This window comes from Setaria viridis, chromosome 6 (assembly GCF_005286985.2).
Source record: "Setaria viridis chromosome 6, Setaria_viridis_v4.0, whole genome shotgun sequence".
In the NCBI taxonomy this organism is placed as follows: Eukaryota; Viridiplantae; Streptophyta; class Magnoliopsida; order Poales; family Poaceae; genus Setaria; species Setaria viridis.
In genome coordinates, this window is record NC_048268.2 from 23415434 (window position 1) to 23431972 (window position 16539).

General features: G+C 47.4%; 2 protein-coding genes across 3 annotated transcripts; one reads left to right on the plus strand and one right to left on the minus strand.

Moving 5' to 3' along the window:
• The first annotated feature begins 1875 nt into the window (after positions 1-1875).
• Positions 1876-7656, plus strand: LOC117862234 (uncharacterized). Its single transcript, XM_034745770.2, has 8 exons — positions 1876-2290; positions 2515-2692; positions 2891-3070; positions 4425-4505; positions 4601-4764; positions 5383-5519; positions 7010-7125; positions 7207-7656. The coding sequence occupies exons 1-8, from the start codon at positions 2049-2051 to the stop codon at positions 7453-7455; spliced, it is 1347 nt and encodes a 448-aa protein (XP_034601661.1). The 5' UTR covers positions 1876-2048; the 3' UTR covers positions 7456-7656.
• Positions 7657-8073: 417 nt separating this feature from the next.
• LOC117862134 (Holliday junction resolvase MOC1, chloroplastic) lies at positions 8074-10852 on the minus strand. 2 transcript variants are annotated; one of them, XM_034745648.2, is made up of 6 exons: positions 10343-10830; positions 10155-10260; positions 9954-10006; positions 9442-9573; positions 8915-8987; positions 8074-8566 (listed from the first exon to the last, which is right to left on the minus strand). In XM_034745648.2, the coding sequence occupies exons 1-6, from the start codon at positions 10751-10753 to the stop codon at positions 8487-8489; spliced, it is 855 nt and encodes a 284-aa protein (XP_034601539.1). In that variant the 5' UTR covers positions 10754-10830; the 3' UTR covers positions 8074-8486. The 2 variants fall into 2 exon arrangements, with proteins under 2 accessions (XP_034601539.1, XP_034601542.1); XM_034745651.2 differs by lacking the exon at positions 8915-8987 and having other exon boundaries at positions 10343-10852.
• Between the last annotated feature and the right edge of the window lie 5687 nt (positions 10853-16539).

Genomic DNA, 16539 nt, shown 5'->3' on the forward strand with positions numbered 1-16539 from the left:
GAGAGGCGCGGGCGCCTTTCTGCGCGTAAGAGCCGTGGCGCATTTATGGCAAGATCGGAGAGGGGCCCACAAGATCCGTGCCCTCGTCTGCTGGTTATGCGCCGGAGGCGGACTCTTGCCTTGTGGGCCTGGATGAGTCCGACCCCCTACGCCCGGGGTCGGGCGAGGCGGAGCCTTGCGGCGAGGGGTCGGGCGCATCCGACCCTGGGACCGTGGGTCGGGCGAGGTGGAGTTTTGCCATCGAGGGGTCGGGCGCTCCCGACCCTAGGACCACGGGTCGGGCGAGGCGGAGTTCTACCATCGAGGGGTCGGTAGTGTCCGACCCCAGGGTCCCGGGTCGGGCGAGATGGAGCGGGGTGTTCCCTGCTCATGTTGGGCCGGTGGTAATCGTCATTACTGCTGGTGGGTCTGGGCCTTTATGATTGTCGTTTTAAGGGTCATTGGGAGGTCGTTAATATTTCCCCCCAACAGTATTGAAGTTGTTGTTTCTGAATTTTTTTTGAAGGATAAGATTTTCTATCACACTTGATAATGCTTCTTCTAATACTTCTGCTATGACTGCGCTCATTCCCAAATTCAGTAAGTACATGTATATGTTCTGTTCTGTTTTTCTATTGTCTATTTTCATGATTCCTTCAACTAGAGTAACATACTAACGGCGCGTTTGGCGTGGCTCCTGCTGGCTCCGGCTCTGGCATTGTACGCCACTATGACGGAGCCGTGGGAGCCATTCCAACCTAGCTCCACCGGCTCCTCCTGTCCCCTAAGCAAAAAATGAGTGGAATGAGAAAACAGTAACGCACAGTGCAACAGGAGCCGGAGCCATTCCATGTGGAGCCGCGCCAAACGCGCCCTAACATGATTAATGTACTTGCTAGGCCTACCCTGCCAATGCCAACGGATCAAGAGCAAGCTACTGGAGTCATGAGGTGTGGCCCGTGGAGTTTGGAAGACTACTGTTCCAGTGTCTTAAGTTATCTTGTGCTTTTATGATCATGAACTTATTTTTTAAGCTGGGTTGTACTCTTTTTTCCTTCCTAGAGTTTTCTCATGAGGTGTGAGTTTTTACCCAGGAAGGTTTTTAATGAGGCAATCAACACTTGATCACATAGATCAAGTATTGAATTAGTAATAACTCTATCTATATATTTCTGTCATTCTGTTTGAAATGTGAATGTGTTATGTCTATGTATGATGAACTCTGAATGTGTGATGACTATGTATGATTTGGTTGAATTGATCTTTACATCTGAGTTCAGTGTTGAATTTGAAATTGATGAATGATTTTTTTGATCCATGAGCTGTAGGCATGGCACGTGAATTCAGCCGTGCTTCGCGGACCGACCGGTATGAAAAAGGCATTACGGATCCATACTTAGATCGTCGGTGTAGCCTGTGGACCAGCACGACACGGCATGATACCTCCATCGTGCCGGGCCAGGCACGGTAGTTTCGTGCCCGGGCCTACCCGTGCCCGTGCCGTGCCGGATGGACAAACTGGCCGAGTCTACTTTATCGGTCATTTTGCTTGCAATTTGTTTGTTGTGTTTGAAAAAGTTACCCGCTGCTAATAAATACACCGTCACCTCTACTAATGCCGTGCCGGACTCACCTAGAATCGGAAATTAAGCGTGCCCGGTAAACATGGGCGCCTCGTCGATCAGTAGCACGGGGGTTTTCTCGAAGAATAATTCTAGAACGGCACGGGACACGGGAGCATGGGACTGACAAGGATCATCGCCTTATCTTGCCCACCTAGCTAGATTCCACGTCAGTAACGGTCCCTAGTTCCCCCTTCCCACCTTGTTTTCCAAAAAAAAAAAAAACGCTCGGACTCGCGCGAGACGGGAGCCGAGAGCGGAGAGCCCAGAGCCCCGACGCAACTCCTGCTGCTGCTCCTTCCCTCGCTTCCTTCTCATTCCCCCGCGTTGAAAGCTCCTTGCCCCGTCGGCTGCCGCTCCGTCCCTCGATCCCGCACTCCAGGCCGCCGATCGGTATGGCGCGCTGAGCCCCCGTGCGCGCGCGCGTCTCGGCGGCCGGCGGGCACGATGCTGGCGGCGTCCGCCAGGGTCTGCTCTAGGCTCGCTTCTCCGCACGCCTCCTCGCCCGCCGGTGCTGCTGCTGCTGCTACGGCGGCGGCGGCGCTGACGAGCTCCCCCGTGCTGGCATCCGGGATGAGCGCGCTCGAGAGGCAGCCCGCTCCTCCGGGGGCCGGGTTCGGCGACACGGGGAGGGGTCCCGCGGCCGACGACCCGCCACCGCGGCACTGCACCTCGTCGGGCGAATCGAGGTGAGCATCAGAACCACGAGCTCGGGTTTGGGTAGCGGCATTGGTTAATCCCATGACCGGGGACCTCAATTGTTAGCAACTACTATGACGATTGATTGGTTGTCTCCCTTGCTTGGAATTGTGATTGCTCAACAAAGGATCTCCTAACTCGCATCCTGCACGGATGAAATGTCCAGTAATTTCCCAGGATTATGTCTTTTACTTCTACCTTCTGTTTATGGTAGGGAAGGATATCAGTTGAGTAGAGTGCCATATCAAAGGCATCCGATGCTAGATCGGGGCACAGTGACTGCTGGATCAAACCATCATGTTTCTGTCGCAAGCTGTTCCTCACAGTATCATCAGAGTTACAGATATTTTTCATCCTCTTCTGATCAACAGAGGATATGGGCTGGAAACAAGGTGTGTTCATGTATCCATATCCATGTAGTAGTTTGCTTACCATTCCCATTTCGTAGGCTTTTCAAGATCATTTGACTAGTATTTTATGATACTCATTTAAAACAACTTAAATGTGGTTAACATGAGATTTCCAATCATCATTGTGGATGTTTGAGATCTGACAGTACGGTTACTGAAGTATAAGTCTATGTTTTCCAGCATATATGTGATCTGCCAAGGTGTGTAAAAATTGTCGAAGTTGGGCCACGAGATGGACTTCAAAATGAAAAAGACATTGTACCAACACCTGTAAAGGTTGAGCTTATACGGAGATTGGCTGCCTCTGGGTTACCAGTTGTTGAGGCAACTAGTTTTGTATCTCCAAAATGGGTACCACAGGTACGTAGCTTTATAAAATATCTGGAGATTGCACTGATAAGCCATCTGGACTCTTAACTGTCCAGATGTTATAATACTGTCATGTATCTTCCAAGTATTAAAAGTTTTTCCTCCTAAAATAGATTAGTATAGTGTATTTTTGTCTCTTATGAGTAGAAAGTGAGGAAGTGGTGAGATCATCCACATCAGAACAGCCATTTGGATTTGGTTCTAACTTGTTTACATTTTCTATATGAGCTAGTGCATAACCTTACTCTTTGATTGGAGCATCTCCATGGAAATTTGTTAGTTATACAAAACTGATTCTTTCCTGTGTCACCAGAAGATTGCTGCAATATGATGGTTAGTCTGGGAATTTGTGGATCCTTGGTAGGATGTGCCACAACCTTAAGGTTGAGTAGAATGTGTGATGTTAAATCATGTTACTAGAAGCAGTTGTTATGGTGGATCCATTTGAATGAACTTTATCTGTTTCAAATGTGTATTGATTGATTCTGCATATGCTATGTTCCTGGGTATTAGTACTTTTGCCTGGGGACAGTAATGCTGATATTAATTCGAGTTTCCAATAAAATGAACCCATGACAATAGAATCATGGATACTTGCATACTTTTAAAGGAACTATCTAAATAGGAATTAGTGCAAAGATGATGCACAAGCTCTGAAAAGTTTTCCTGAACATAAGAATAGTTACAAATGTGGCCTTGACTATCGGAGTATAAGTGAATTGCCCACCTCTCCCCATCATCTTCAGCTTTTGGATTGAACTGGTTGGTGCATGCAACTCAATATGGTACCAGGGCTAGAGGTCTCGAGTTCGAATCCTGGTGGGCGTGATTAAATAAAATAATTGCAGCCAACTCCAATCTCCACGTATGCGGCATGAGGGAGCCTACATGTGAGGAGGAGTGTTGGAGTATAAGTGAATTTCCCACCTCTCCCCATCAGCTTAAGCTTTTGGGTTGAACTGGTTGGTGCATGCAACTCAATATGGTATTAGGACTAGAGGTCTCGAGTTCAAATCGTGGCGGACGCGATTAAGTAAAACAAAACAAATAGTTTCACTGAACCCTGGAGGAAACTCTCGAAATTAATTACCAGGCATTACATATGCAATATATCACATAAAAAGATGGAAGTGGATCTCTTGATAGTACTCTGCTAAACTTGATTCATCATTCTTTTCATATTTACAAACATTGATGTTTTATGTAAAATTGCTTGTTTACTTCATAATTTCTTTTACTTAGGCCTTATTTCATTAATTTTACCTTTCTATTGCTTGGCCATTAGTTTAATGTTTGTTATGTATTTACTAGTAATTTTTTCATAATATGATGTTTGTTGTTGTAGCTAGCTGATGCAAAGAATGTCATGGAAGCAGTTCGGAATATTGAGGGTGTGCGTCTTCCTGTATTGACCCCAAACCTTAAGGTGAACTATGTGGATTCAGCTGGCTGTTTTTTATGACATATTCTACACTTGCCTCATTCAATATTCAGTTCTTTATATTTGTCATCACCCATCAGGGATTTGAGGCTGCTATTGCAGCAGGGGCAAAAGAAATTGCAATATTTGCATCAGCTTCTGAAGGATTTTCCAAGTCAAACATAAACTGCACAATCAAAGAGAGCCTTGCGCGTTATAATGATGTCGCTCTTGCTGCAAAAGAGAGAGAAATTCCTGTCCGAGGGTGAGCTCTTTTCTTTTGTGCAACATCAAGTTTCATTGTTCATCGTAGCCAAATCTCAGGGTATGTTTGTATAAAGTAATTAAACTCCAGTGGTTCATATACTCTGTTGAAACTGCAACCAGTATGCTGGCTACATTCAAATGTTTTCTGGCTGCTAACAAATGTTAAATAATAGGTTATGGTGCCCTCCATAAGAGTTAGTCCATTTTCTAAACCAATAGTAAACAATAACTTGAGAGGTGGAGCTAATTGATAGAACTATCTCCTGCTTAGAAGAGACAATGGGCTTGTGCCATGTTATTCAGCGGTTAGCACTGTAACACCTTCAATCTAGCTAGCTTGAGTAACTCATGATTTAAATCATTACTTCCAGTTTTTCTCATTTGTACTGACCTGCCTTCGGTAATGCTTACCATTTTTGTTGGTGTTATTTTCTTGCTTTCATTGCCAGTTTTGTGGCCTAGTCTTATGCACATGTTTAAAATGATCATGAGAAAATCTTGATGAACTTAGTAGCTTGTAGTAGTATTCACACAATTAACAGGTCACTATAATTAGGGATTGCTGGACATGTGGACAGTGCTAAAGTTTATGTTTCTCTATTTGCTGAGAATGTAGGTATGTTTCTTGTGTGGTTGGATGCCCAGTAGATGGACCAGTACCACCGTCAAATGTAGCTTATGTAGCAAAAGAGCTTTATGACATGGGCTGCTATGAGGTTTCACTTGGTGATACTATTGGAGTTGGTACCCCAGGTGACGTACATTACATTTGCAACTATAGATGTCCATTCGGGCCGCCCGGCCCGATCCGGCACGGGCCCGGTGAGGCCCGTTAAATTTCGTGCCGGGCCTGGCCCGTCACGACGACTTTGTCGTGCTGTGCCGTGCTGGCCCACGGGCCTCACCGACAGCCCAAGCACGGGCCCACTGAGCCTTTTCCGTGCCGGGCCAGCCCGTCAGGCCCGGCTGGCTTCGGGCCAACGCGAGGCACGACGGGTCTCGCGCTGCCTCCACCGCTGCCGTCCTCCCCGCGCCGCCCCTCCCGGCCGCCTGCGCTGCCGCCGCCACTCCCGGCCACCCACGCCGCCGCAGCCGCTCCCACCCTCCCGCGCCGACGCCGTCGCTCCTGCCTACCTGAGCCGCCACCGCCGCCACTCCCGGCCGCCCACGCCACCGCAGCCGCTCCCGGACGCCCAAGCCGCCGCCGCCGCTCCCGGCTCCCGCGCTGCCGCCGCCGCCGCTCGCGGCCTCCCGCGCCGACGCCGTTGCTCCCGCGTACCCGAGCAACCGCAGCCGCTCCTCACACCGTCGTTCCCGGCCTCCTGTGCCAGCACCGCCGCTCCCGGCCCCTCACGTCGCCGCTCGCGGCCTCCCGTGCCGGCGCCGCCGCTCGCGATCCCCCACGCCGCCGTCGGCGCTCCCGGCCCCCCGCGCCGCGGCGCCGATGCTGCCGCTCCCGGCTGGAGGGGAAGAGGTTGGAGAATGGAGAGGTAAAGGGAGGATGGAGCCATGGAGCCATGAAGGGGAGCTGGAAGATACAACAGGTCATAGGGAGGTGGCGGTGGGTAGCAGAGGAAGAGGTGACGGATGGAAAGGGTGAGTTACAGGCCAGATTGGCCTTTATGGCTTTGTTGGGCCAGTTGGAGAAGATTAACGGGCCATTTCGAGCAGCCGTAGTAAAATCGTGCCGGGCTGGGCCGCCCGTCGGGCCAAGGCGACGGCCCACGCCCGGCACGAACCATCGGGCCGGGCCAGCATGAGCCCGAAGTGTTACGGGCCGGGCCGGGTTTGGTACGGGCCAAAAAATTGGGCTTCGTGCTGGGTTGTCGGGCTGCGGGCTGCATGGACATCTGTGTTTGCAACCACCCTCTCCCCCCTCCCTTTTTCTTGTGTTTCTGAGAGAAATCCATATGATAGCTTATAGGGTAACACTCTTTATAGGGCTTGGAGATGCTTATACATATGACAACTTTATGTTTTTTTAAGACAAACAAGATTTTTTTCCTGCATAATGCTAATCTGTTTCAATAAAGTTTAAACTAACCAGGGCCTATTACAATTTCAAATATGGACCCGTTTATACTATATAGACCATATCACTTGGAAAAAGATAACTGTAAACCATGAGGCACATGTAAACCCCAATCTTCTCTTTATACCATATCATGCTTGATTATTTTGCTTGATTGCCCTTTCTCCATCTGCACAGACCTGATGTGTTTCAGCTTGTTCCGTCTATCCAGGCACCGTGGTTCCAATGCTTGAGGCCACCATGTCCGCGGTTCCTGTGGAGAAACTTGCTGTCCATTTCCACGATACCTACGGCCAATCGCTCTCAAATATCCTCATGTCTCTCCAGGTAACACGCATTTGAAACACCGAACGTATCATCGCAAGCTGAAGTGACTCTGTGATCAAGCGTGCCCTCTTCTCAAATCAGATGGGGATCAGCGTCGTGGACTCCTCCGTCGCCGGCCTCGGCGGCTGCCCTTATGCGAAGGGCGCGTCAGGAAACGTGGCGACCGAGGATGTTGTGTACATGCTCAACGGGCTGGGGATCAAAATGGGTGTAGACCTGGGAAAGGTGATGGCAGCCGGCGAGTTCATCTGCAAGCATCTGGGGCGCCAGTCTGGTTCCAAGGCAGCGACCGCACTAAGAAAGGTTACTGCAAATGCGTCGAAACTCTGAGGCTTAGAAATTTACCATGATCCACTATCGCAGGTAACAGCTGTAAAATGGGCATGAGATTGTGAAATAAGCAATGCTGTTCTGTCATGAGGTGTCTGTTCAAGACAACAAATAAATACTACAGCAATGCTATTCTGCCATTAGAGGTGGCACATTTCTAGCCATCTTCATCTGGCTAAATAAGCACAAGATTGCGAGTCACGTAAGGGGGTGTTTGGTTCCACGAATTAAAGTTGAGTTCCTGTCACATCGAATGTTTAGATACTAATTAGGAGGATCAAATATGAACTAATTATAAAATTAATTGCACAGATGAAGACTAATTCGCGAGACGAATCTATTAAGCTTAATTAGTCCATGATTTGACAATATGATGCTATAGTAAATATATGCTAATCATGAATTAATTAGGCTTAATAGATTCGTCTCACGAATTAGCCTCCATCTGTGTAATTGATTTTGTAATTAGTCTATATTTAATACTCCTAATTAGTATCTAGCCTCCATCTGTGTAATTGATTTTATAATTAGTCTATATTTAATACTCCTAATTAGTATCTAAACATTCGATACGATATGGACTAAAACTTTAGTCCGTGGAATCAAACACCCCTTAAGTCTAGCAAAACGACCAAATGTAGGACCACTTTTTACCAGAAAGACCACAACAGCCTCAGCAAACGGTAGCGAAGCTTTGGTTCCTTTTCAACTTGGAATAGGTACATGTTAAAAAAAAAGTTCTTGAAGACAACAGTCTCAGCAAACAGTTGCGAAGCTTTGGTTCCTTCTCAACTTGGAATAGGTACATGTTAAAAAAAACGTTCATGTCTCATCTGCGCTAGCCTGTTAAGCTCAAAATACAATGAGAAATATCCAATGCATTCCACAAAAGTTGAATGGGTCAGCTACGATCTCTGTTGCAGTTCTGCAGGCACACAGTGCACTCAAACCTCAATAAGTTATGTACTTGATGGAACCCCCTACGCAACAATTTGTTTGCAGTGCCATCAATATGAAAAATGGCCAGTCAATCAGCAATCAACATCAATGTCAAGTTGGGGTAGGACAAGGCCTTTCCCATAGGCTGCTAACAGAAGAGCCTCCGCTCGCCCTGCGTAAGAATGACAGAAGCATCACCAAGCTGAGGCAAAACATGCAAGTAAATTGCAATCTACTCTCGATGAGTCCTTTAATAGAACGGATCAAGCTAAAACTAGCAAATGCTACACAGTAGTAAAAAGCTTCTAAACTCATTTCTGGTGCATAAATTCCAAGCTAAAGCTAGCTAACCATACCCAATGAAAAAAGCTTCTAAAACTCATCTCTGGTGCATAAATCCACACAGCCCAACATGTTGCAAAACTAGCTAATATGCACTGCAAACTAGAATTAGCATAATAGATTGGCCCCCAGATGCCAAAACTACTGGATAAGCTGTTGACACTAGTAAGATGTGTACCATGATGTTTTTTCAACTTCAGGGATAGAGCTTTGTCAGGGAACAAAATGGATGCAGCTTGTCTGCTATCATCCTGTAAGAAATTATGCATTAGAAACACAACAGGACTATGTTAGATCTGGTGAACTGGTAGAACATAAGAATGATGCTGGTAACAAGTGATTATTTCAGATGCAGGACAGGGAAATTTTTGGATATTAATTAAAAAATCTCATTAGTTACAATTACATGCTTGTTGTGTCTGTCATCAATGCATATCACTGCAGCAAAACCCATTGATTTCCACCAAAGTTTTAGCTTATCCCATAACCAGGTTTGCAAATTCATCTACCATTTCTTTTATTCTTTTAAGTAGACATCTTACTCTGCAATCTTACTGTCTTACTGACATCAATAGGGCAGACAAAAGTATTGTGTTGACATTTGGGCACTAATGTTGAGCTCTAATTAACAAACAAGCAAATTTTATACAATGTAAATGATTGGCATAAAGCCACTGTATGCTCCACTTAACATGAGTCACAGACCTTTGGCGATTCACTTCGTGATAGCCCAAAGTAAGCTTTCCATGTCTGTGATGCAACTGGAACAACTGAAAACCCCAATGATACTAGAGAAGCAATCCACAAGCCATATGAAAAACCTGTACTCCACCATCCCTGTATATCAGAAAACAATAGAAGGAAGATTTATTTAAAAGATTCTGTAACAGCTAAAAACATTGGCAATACACGAAATTTAAATATTCGATCAGTATGAACCAGGTGTAACTAATTCCATTGTCCAGTGCATATATGCTAGGACAAATCAGAAAGATGAGATACCAAAATATCAAGGGCAGAATTTAGTGTTGCACAAGTGTAGGATAGTAATAAGACATGTTAGTGAGCACTATCAATGCTCAAACTACTCTCATATGCACTACCTGACAGCATAATATCGCTCCAAAAACCAACACAGAGAAAATTGATGTGCTAGTTACAGCTATCTTGCAAATAAGGACGTTTAGTGCATGTTATTTGGGAGACAAGAAACAGACCAGCTTTCCATCAGTTGGAAATGGACTAGATTTCTCAATGTATGCCGTAGTTCCTTCAAAATGACAGAAAAATATTTCATCAGAAAACAGCTCTACCTTCCGCATCATATGTATTGAAGAAGAATGTGATCGCCAATTCACTGCAACTATCTAGTCTTCAGAGTGGCAATGCAGTTATTTGTGCTCCAAATACACAATTACCGGGAGGTGCATCGAGACCGTGAAGCAGCTGGATGATGGACTTGGTGTCAAGGCGCTTCCGGATGACCTTCGACACCACAATGTGCACGAGCGGGTTGTCGAACACCTGCAGGATGCCAATGTATGCTCAACAACGCTCGCGCCGTACACACAAGCTAAGCCTATTCCAGCATGGCGGCCGGCCAAACCTGAGAGGAGCCGTCGGGCGAGAGGACGGCGATGGCACCGCCGGTGTCGGGATCCACCCCAATCGCCCACCCGTTGGGGGCGGCGCCGGCGCCGGAGCTGTCGTCGGCCGGGAGAAGCGAGAGGGAGGCGAGCCAGGGGTCCCGGGGCTCGGCCTCCAACAGGAGCTTCGCCCGGGCCTTGGCACCCGCGCGGGACCTCGGGGTACGAGTGGTCGCTGCGGGAGCGGGCGCGCGGCGGCAGCGGCAGCGGCGGAAGGGCGGGGAGAAGAAGGACGCGGCGGCGGTGGACCAGTGCGGCGCGGAACGGCGGAGGGCGGCCGCGCGGAGCGCGTTCATGGGGTCCTGGGCGGCGGCTGGCGCGGTGGCGGCAGTGGCCGATGCAGCTCCAGCCGCGGCGGCGGCAGCTGCCATAAGTCGAAAGGCTGCGGCGGGTTGGGTGGAAGAGGGTGTTTTGCTTGTTTCGCCGCGGGGGATAAGGAAGGCGTCAGGCTGGCACGAGACTTCCACGGGACGGAGTGGCGGACAAGACGAGCGGAATTGCTCGCTTATTTTTCGTTCTTTTTTCTATTGATTTTCTTAAATTCTTTATACCATTTCTCTCAAACTTAGTTTTTTTTCGGAGAATTTAATCTTCAGGCCCAGGGGACCCCAATTTCATAAACACAAACTTGTTAAAAGTGGTCCCTAGTGCACTTATTCCCTGGTTGCCCCTCTCTCTCCCTCCTCTGCTGCCCCCTTCTTCCTCCCGTATCGCCCCATCGCGTCTGTCCCGCTGCAGCTCCTCCCACATCGCATCCTCCCCTCCTGCTGCCAGCTCCCCCCACCGGCCATCCTTCCCGACCGCCATCACCGCCCGCAGGTCCTCCCCTCCCGCCATCCCCGCCAGCCATTCCTTCGTACCCGTCGCCTTCCCCTCCCCCCTTTCTCCCCTCCCGCCGTCATCCCCATCCGCATCTCCTCCACTCCCACCCTTCTTCGTTTCCTCCCCACATCTCTCCAGATCCACGACATCCACGCCGCCCTAGATCCACGTCAACCACGCCGCCCGGAGTGCGCCGTGTTGCCCTGAACCCTCGACCGGGGCTCATGGACGGCCACGGCGATGATGGGTTGCAAAACCTGTTCTCCCAGGCGGATCCACCTCTCCCCGCCGGCGGGATTGACTTCTTTTCGCAGGCGGAGTCTTCTGGAGCTCCTCGTCACGGTTTGCAGTCACTGGATCTCAACTCTTAGGCCGAAGAATTCCCCGACCTCAACTCATACTCCGAGATGCTTCGGGGAGAAGGAGCACCCCAGGGCCGTGGCAGCCGCACCCTCAGCTTACGCGCCCCTCGCAATGGAGGAAGAGGAGGCAGCGGTAGCAGAGGAGGTGGCGGTGCCGAGTCAGCGGTGGCAGCAGAAGTGCCGACGGCAGCAGGGGAGGTGGTGGCGGCAGCAGAGGCGCCGGCGGCAGGAGAGGGCGTGCAACGAGGTCTCTCTTTGTTGGTTCGTTGCCCGAGGGTGCTACCGGTAGCGTAGGACGTCCCTATGGCCGCAGAAGAGGAGGAACATCCATTGCAGATGATGGAGCACCTTTTGGTGGAGAGGATTGAGTTGATGTTGATGAAGAAAACGGTGGTGCATAGAATGTGGAAGTTGTATTCCCAGGCTCTAAGGTTTTTTCTTGAACTCATCTTCTTCTTCATGGTTGTCCCTGTGCCTGCTTACTTGTGATGGTTACAACTAGGAATTGGTTAGAATTTGATGGTTACAATTATGATTTGTCGTGCTTGAAATGTCATGCTTGAAATGGGTTGGTTTAGTTGTAGGGATACGAGGTAGGCTACACTAGCGCAAAACAAAATTTTTCTACCACGTAAACCAGGAAAACTGCCGTATATGGATCACGGGATTACCACTCGACGCACTAGTGCGGAAGATGTAGAATCATGTCGGGGCAGCGAAGTCGATCAGCGTAGTCGAACACGTAGTCGATCACGTCGATGTCGAGCAGCTCCTCAGCAGCTCGTCCATGTGCAGCAAGATCGTCCTCGTGCCGTGGCTCGTCATCGGCTCGTCGTGGCTCGTCGACGGCTCGTCGTGGCTCGTCGGCAGCTCGTCCAAGTGCTGCAGGTGCAACACCTCCAAGGTATCCACACGTGCAAGGAGGAAGCGTCGCAAGCCGGACTGCTAGGTCCGCGAGTTGCAATAGGGCGAGGGTGTGGGAGGCGCGGCAGATGTGTTTCGACCAAAGGGATGAAACCCTAGGGCACCCCACCCCTCTATTTATAGAGGTTCCTGACAGGCCTCTAGGTCCGAGGCCTATTAGTACTTCTAAACCTGATCCAACTCGGATCATATCCTTAAGTGTGTGACCCTATGGGTTCGAATACGTATAGACATGGCCCGAGTACTCCTACTCGGCCCAATAGTCGGTAGCGGCCTCTAGCAAGACGTGCCAACTCCTATACGCACACGAAGATCATATCAAACGAACCGTCACAATATTATGTACATGCTATTCCCTTTGCCTCACGATATTTGGTCTAGCTTCAAGCCAACCGCTCTTTCTCGATCCTGTGATTCGGAATCCCTTTGTAGGTTAACTCTTAACCGTACGTAGTATGGCCACGCATTTTCGGATCCGATCACTCGAGGGGCCCAGAGATATCACACTCAATCAGAGAGGGGCAAATCCCATCTTGATTGACCATGTCTCACAGGATGCTTCTTGATAAACCCGAAATCTACCTTTTTAACTACCCTGTCACGGTGTAGCGTTTGATAGCCCCTAAGTAAGTCGATCCACATCTTGAGTACATGCGACAATCTCAGGTCTAAGGACAAAGCGTACATGTTGTGTAAAGAGAGAACTACTTCTCATGTTGGGTCAGTCCTAGCACATGTCTCTACATATGCCTACATTATTAGTTTGACATCTCCATGTCTATGACTTGTGAAATATAGTCATCAACTAATACATGTACTAGTCTAATATTCATGTGTGTCCACACATGAACTCCGACTAGGGATAACTTTTAGAATAACCATACAAGTAAAGAGTTCCACATACAATTCACATAATTGCAGATCAATTCAAGTAGCCTTTAATGGATATTCAATGAACACAATATACAAATCATGGATACAATCAGATATCATCATCTCTATTATTGCCTCTAGGGCGTACCTCCAACAGTCTCCCACTTGCACTAGAGTCAATCTAGAAGATATCTAATACTCATAGCTCTTATGTGTGCATCATGCTTAGCTTGTGGGAGAGGCTTTGTCAAAGGATCGGAAATATTCAGATCCGTGTGTATTTTGCATATCTTGATCTCACCCCGATTAACGAAGTCTCGAATGAGATGAAATCGCCGCATTACGTGTTTGTTCTTCTGGTGGTTCCTTGGCTCCTTTGCTTGCGCAATTGCCCCATTGTTATCACAGTAGAGATTCAATGGGCTGGACGCATTCGGGAACACACCAAGCTCAATGAAGAAATTCCTTATCCAAACACCCTCCTTCATGGCTTCCGAAGCCGCAATGTACTCGGCTTCTGTCGTAGAATCGACCACTGTCTCTTGCTTGGAACTCTTCCAACTAACAGCACCATCATTTAGCGTGAACACAAATCCTGATTATGACTTTGAATCATCTCTATCGGTTTGGAAACTAGCATCGGTGTAACCTGTTACAACGAGCTCCTCCTGACCTCCATAGACGAGGAACATATCTTTAGTCCTTCTCAAGTACTTAAGAATGTTTTTCACTGCTGTCCAGTGACTCTCACCTGGATTAGAATGGTGTCTGCTTGTCATACTTAGCACATATGAAACATCTGGGCGAGTACTTATCATTGCATACATGATAGATCCAATAGTCGAGGCATATGGCACTCTACTCATGCGATCCCGTTCATCAGCAGTCGAAGGACACTGAGTCTTCCTGAGATGTATGCCATGTGACATAGGCAAGAACCCTTTCTTCGCCTCTTCCATGCTGAACCGCTTCAACACTTTGTCAATGTAAGTATCTTGACTTAATCCTATAAGCCTTCTCGATCTATCTCTATAGATCTTAATGCCTAGAATATATGCCGCTTCCCCTAAGTCCTTCATCAAAAAACTATTTTTCAATGAAGTCTTTACGGACTCAAGCATAGGAATGTTATTTCCAATCAGCAATATGTCATCCACATATAAGATTAGAAATACTACAGAGCTCCCACTAACCTTCTTGTAAACACAAGACTCTTCTTCGTTCTTGGTGAAGTCAAACCCTTTGACCACTTCATCAAAACGAATGTTCCAACTCCTAGATGCTTGCTTCAATCCATAAATGGATCTCTGAAGCTTGCATACTTTTCCAGCATTTTTCGGATCGACAAAACCCTCGGGTTGTATCATATAAACGTCCTCAGTTAGGTTTCCGTTTAGGAAAGTTGTCTTGACATCCATCCACCATATCTTATAATTGAAATATGCAGCTATAGCTAGAATAATCGGAATGGACTTAAGCATCACTACGGGTGAGAAGATCTCGTTGTAGTCAACTCCTTGAACTTGTTGAAAACTTTTTGCAACAAGTCGTGCTTTATAGATGTGAACATTTCCATCCATGTCCTTTTACTTCTTATAGATCCACTTGCACTCTATGGCTTTAACACCATCAGGCGAGTCAACCAAGTTCCAAACTTGATTGTCTCCCATGGACTCTATTTTGGATTGCATGGCACTCTGCCATTTTTCGGAGTCTGGGTCCATCATTGCTTCTGCATATGTCACAGGCTCATCGTTTTCCAACAATTATATTTCCCGCATTTCGCGGAGCCTTGCCGACCTTCGTGGTTGTGGCGGTGCTTCTCTTGCCATGGGTGTCTTGACTTGTTCTGCTACGTTAGCATCACTCGTTGATTCTTACCCGATCGGCTCATCTCAAACTTCTTCAAGATGCACTATCTTTCCACTCTTTTCTCCTTTGAGAAACTCTTTCTCTAGGAAAACCCCGTTCCGAGCGACAAACACTTTGCCCTCTGATCGGTTGTAGAAATAATATCCTAAAGTTTCCTTTGGATATCCCACGAAAATGCACTTATCCAGCTTGGGTGTGATCTTGTCCGACTGAAGTCGCTTGACAAACACTTCACATCCCCAAATCTTTAGAAAAGACAAACTGGGAGTCTTTCCAGTCCACATCTCATATGGTGTCTTAACTACGGATTTAGACGGTACCCTATTTAGTGTGAAAGCTGCTGTTTCTAGAGAGTATCCCCAAAATGATAACGGTAGGTCCGGCTGGCTCATCATTGATCGAACCATGTCTAAAAAAATTCGATTATGTCGCTCAGATACACCATTTCTCTGAGGTGTTCCAGGCGGCGTAAGTTGTGGAACAATTCCGCAACTCTTTAGATGATTGCTAAACTCGTGGCTCAAATACTCGCCTCCGCGATCAGAATATGAAATGGTTCAGTGTGTGATGGGTTTCTATGTTTCTGTTATGCACTAGATAAAAACTGACAAGGCACAATGGATAGAACCAAATACCCATCTGTTGTGTGATTTATGGGTTGAGCAAATTAGAGCAGGCAACTGCCACAAAGGCACCATGTTTGGAAGAGGTTACAAGATAATTGTTGACAAATACTCCATGGTCACTGGTTTGAAACATGACAAGATGCAGCTTAGAAACATAATTAATCAATTGAAAATTGTGTTTGGATTCTAGAAAGAACTTCAAAAGCAGAGTGTACTTGGAAGGAAGGCAGATGGTACTGTATCCACCCTAGAATGGTGATGGAAAGACAACACAAAGGTGAGGGCATTCGTTACATTCGCATGCAGTTAGAATAATAGTTGTGACTGTTTGAACAATATGCAATATTTGTGCATGTTTTCATACAATTCTGGTGGCTGACATGTTTTTGTTTCCTGACTTAGGATGGTGATGACCGTGATACAAGTGATTGTGATGAGAACTTCTCAAAGGAGATTGAACTTTTCATGAAGATGAGGCAGTATCGTCGTAAAAGGACTAGGGACATCTTAAAGGCTGCAATCATGATTGGTACGCACTATGATACATACATGGACAAAGCTCCAAGGAGGGTACCCACTGTACCGGGCATAGAATGGGTTCATGAAACACTGTCTAATAGAACCTCTTGCTACAACATGTTTAGGATGTCAAACCCATTATTTTATCAGCTGCATGAC

What these genes read in the sequence shown, in the direction of transcription:
- LOC117862234 (XM_034745770.2), top strand. Translation starts at nt 2,049, where the DNA reads ATGCTGGCGGCGTCCGCCAGGGTCTGCTCTAGGCTCGCTTCTCCGCAC. An exon ending in ACCTCGTCGGGCGAATCGAG is followed by an intron (nt 2,291 to 2,514) that starts GTGAGCATCAGA and finishes TGTTTATGGTAG; the next exon opens with GGAAGGATATCAGTTGAGTA. An exon ending in TATTGGAGTTGGTACCCCAG is followed by an intron (nt 5,520 to 7,009) that starts GTGACGTACATT and finishes CCGTCTATCCAG; the next exon opens with GCACCGTGGTTCCAATGCTT.
- LOC117862134 (XM_034745648.2), bottom strand. Translation starts at nt 10,753, where the DNA reads ATGGCAGCTGCCGCCGCCGCGGCTGGAGCTGCATCGGCCACTGCCGCC. An exon ending in TTCCAACTGATGGAAAGCTG is followed by an intron (nt 9,574 to 9,953) that starts GTCTGTTTCTTG and finishes TCTGATATACAG; the next exon opens with GGATGGTGGAGTACAGGTTT. An exon ending in GAAGTTGAAAAAACATCATG is followed by an intron (nt 8,567 to 8,914) that starts GTACACATCTTA and finishes ATTCTTACGCAG; the next exon opens with GGCGAGCGGAGGCTCTTCTG.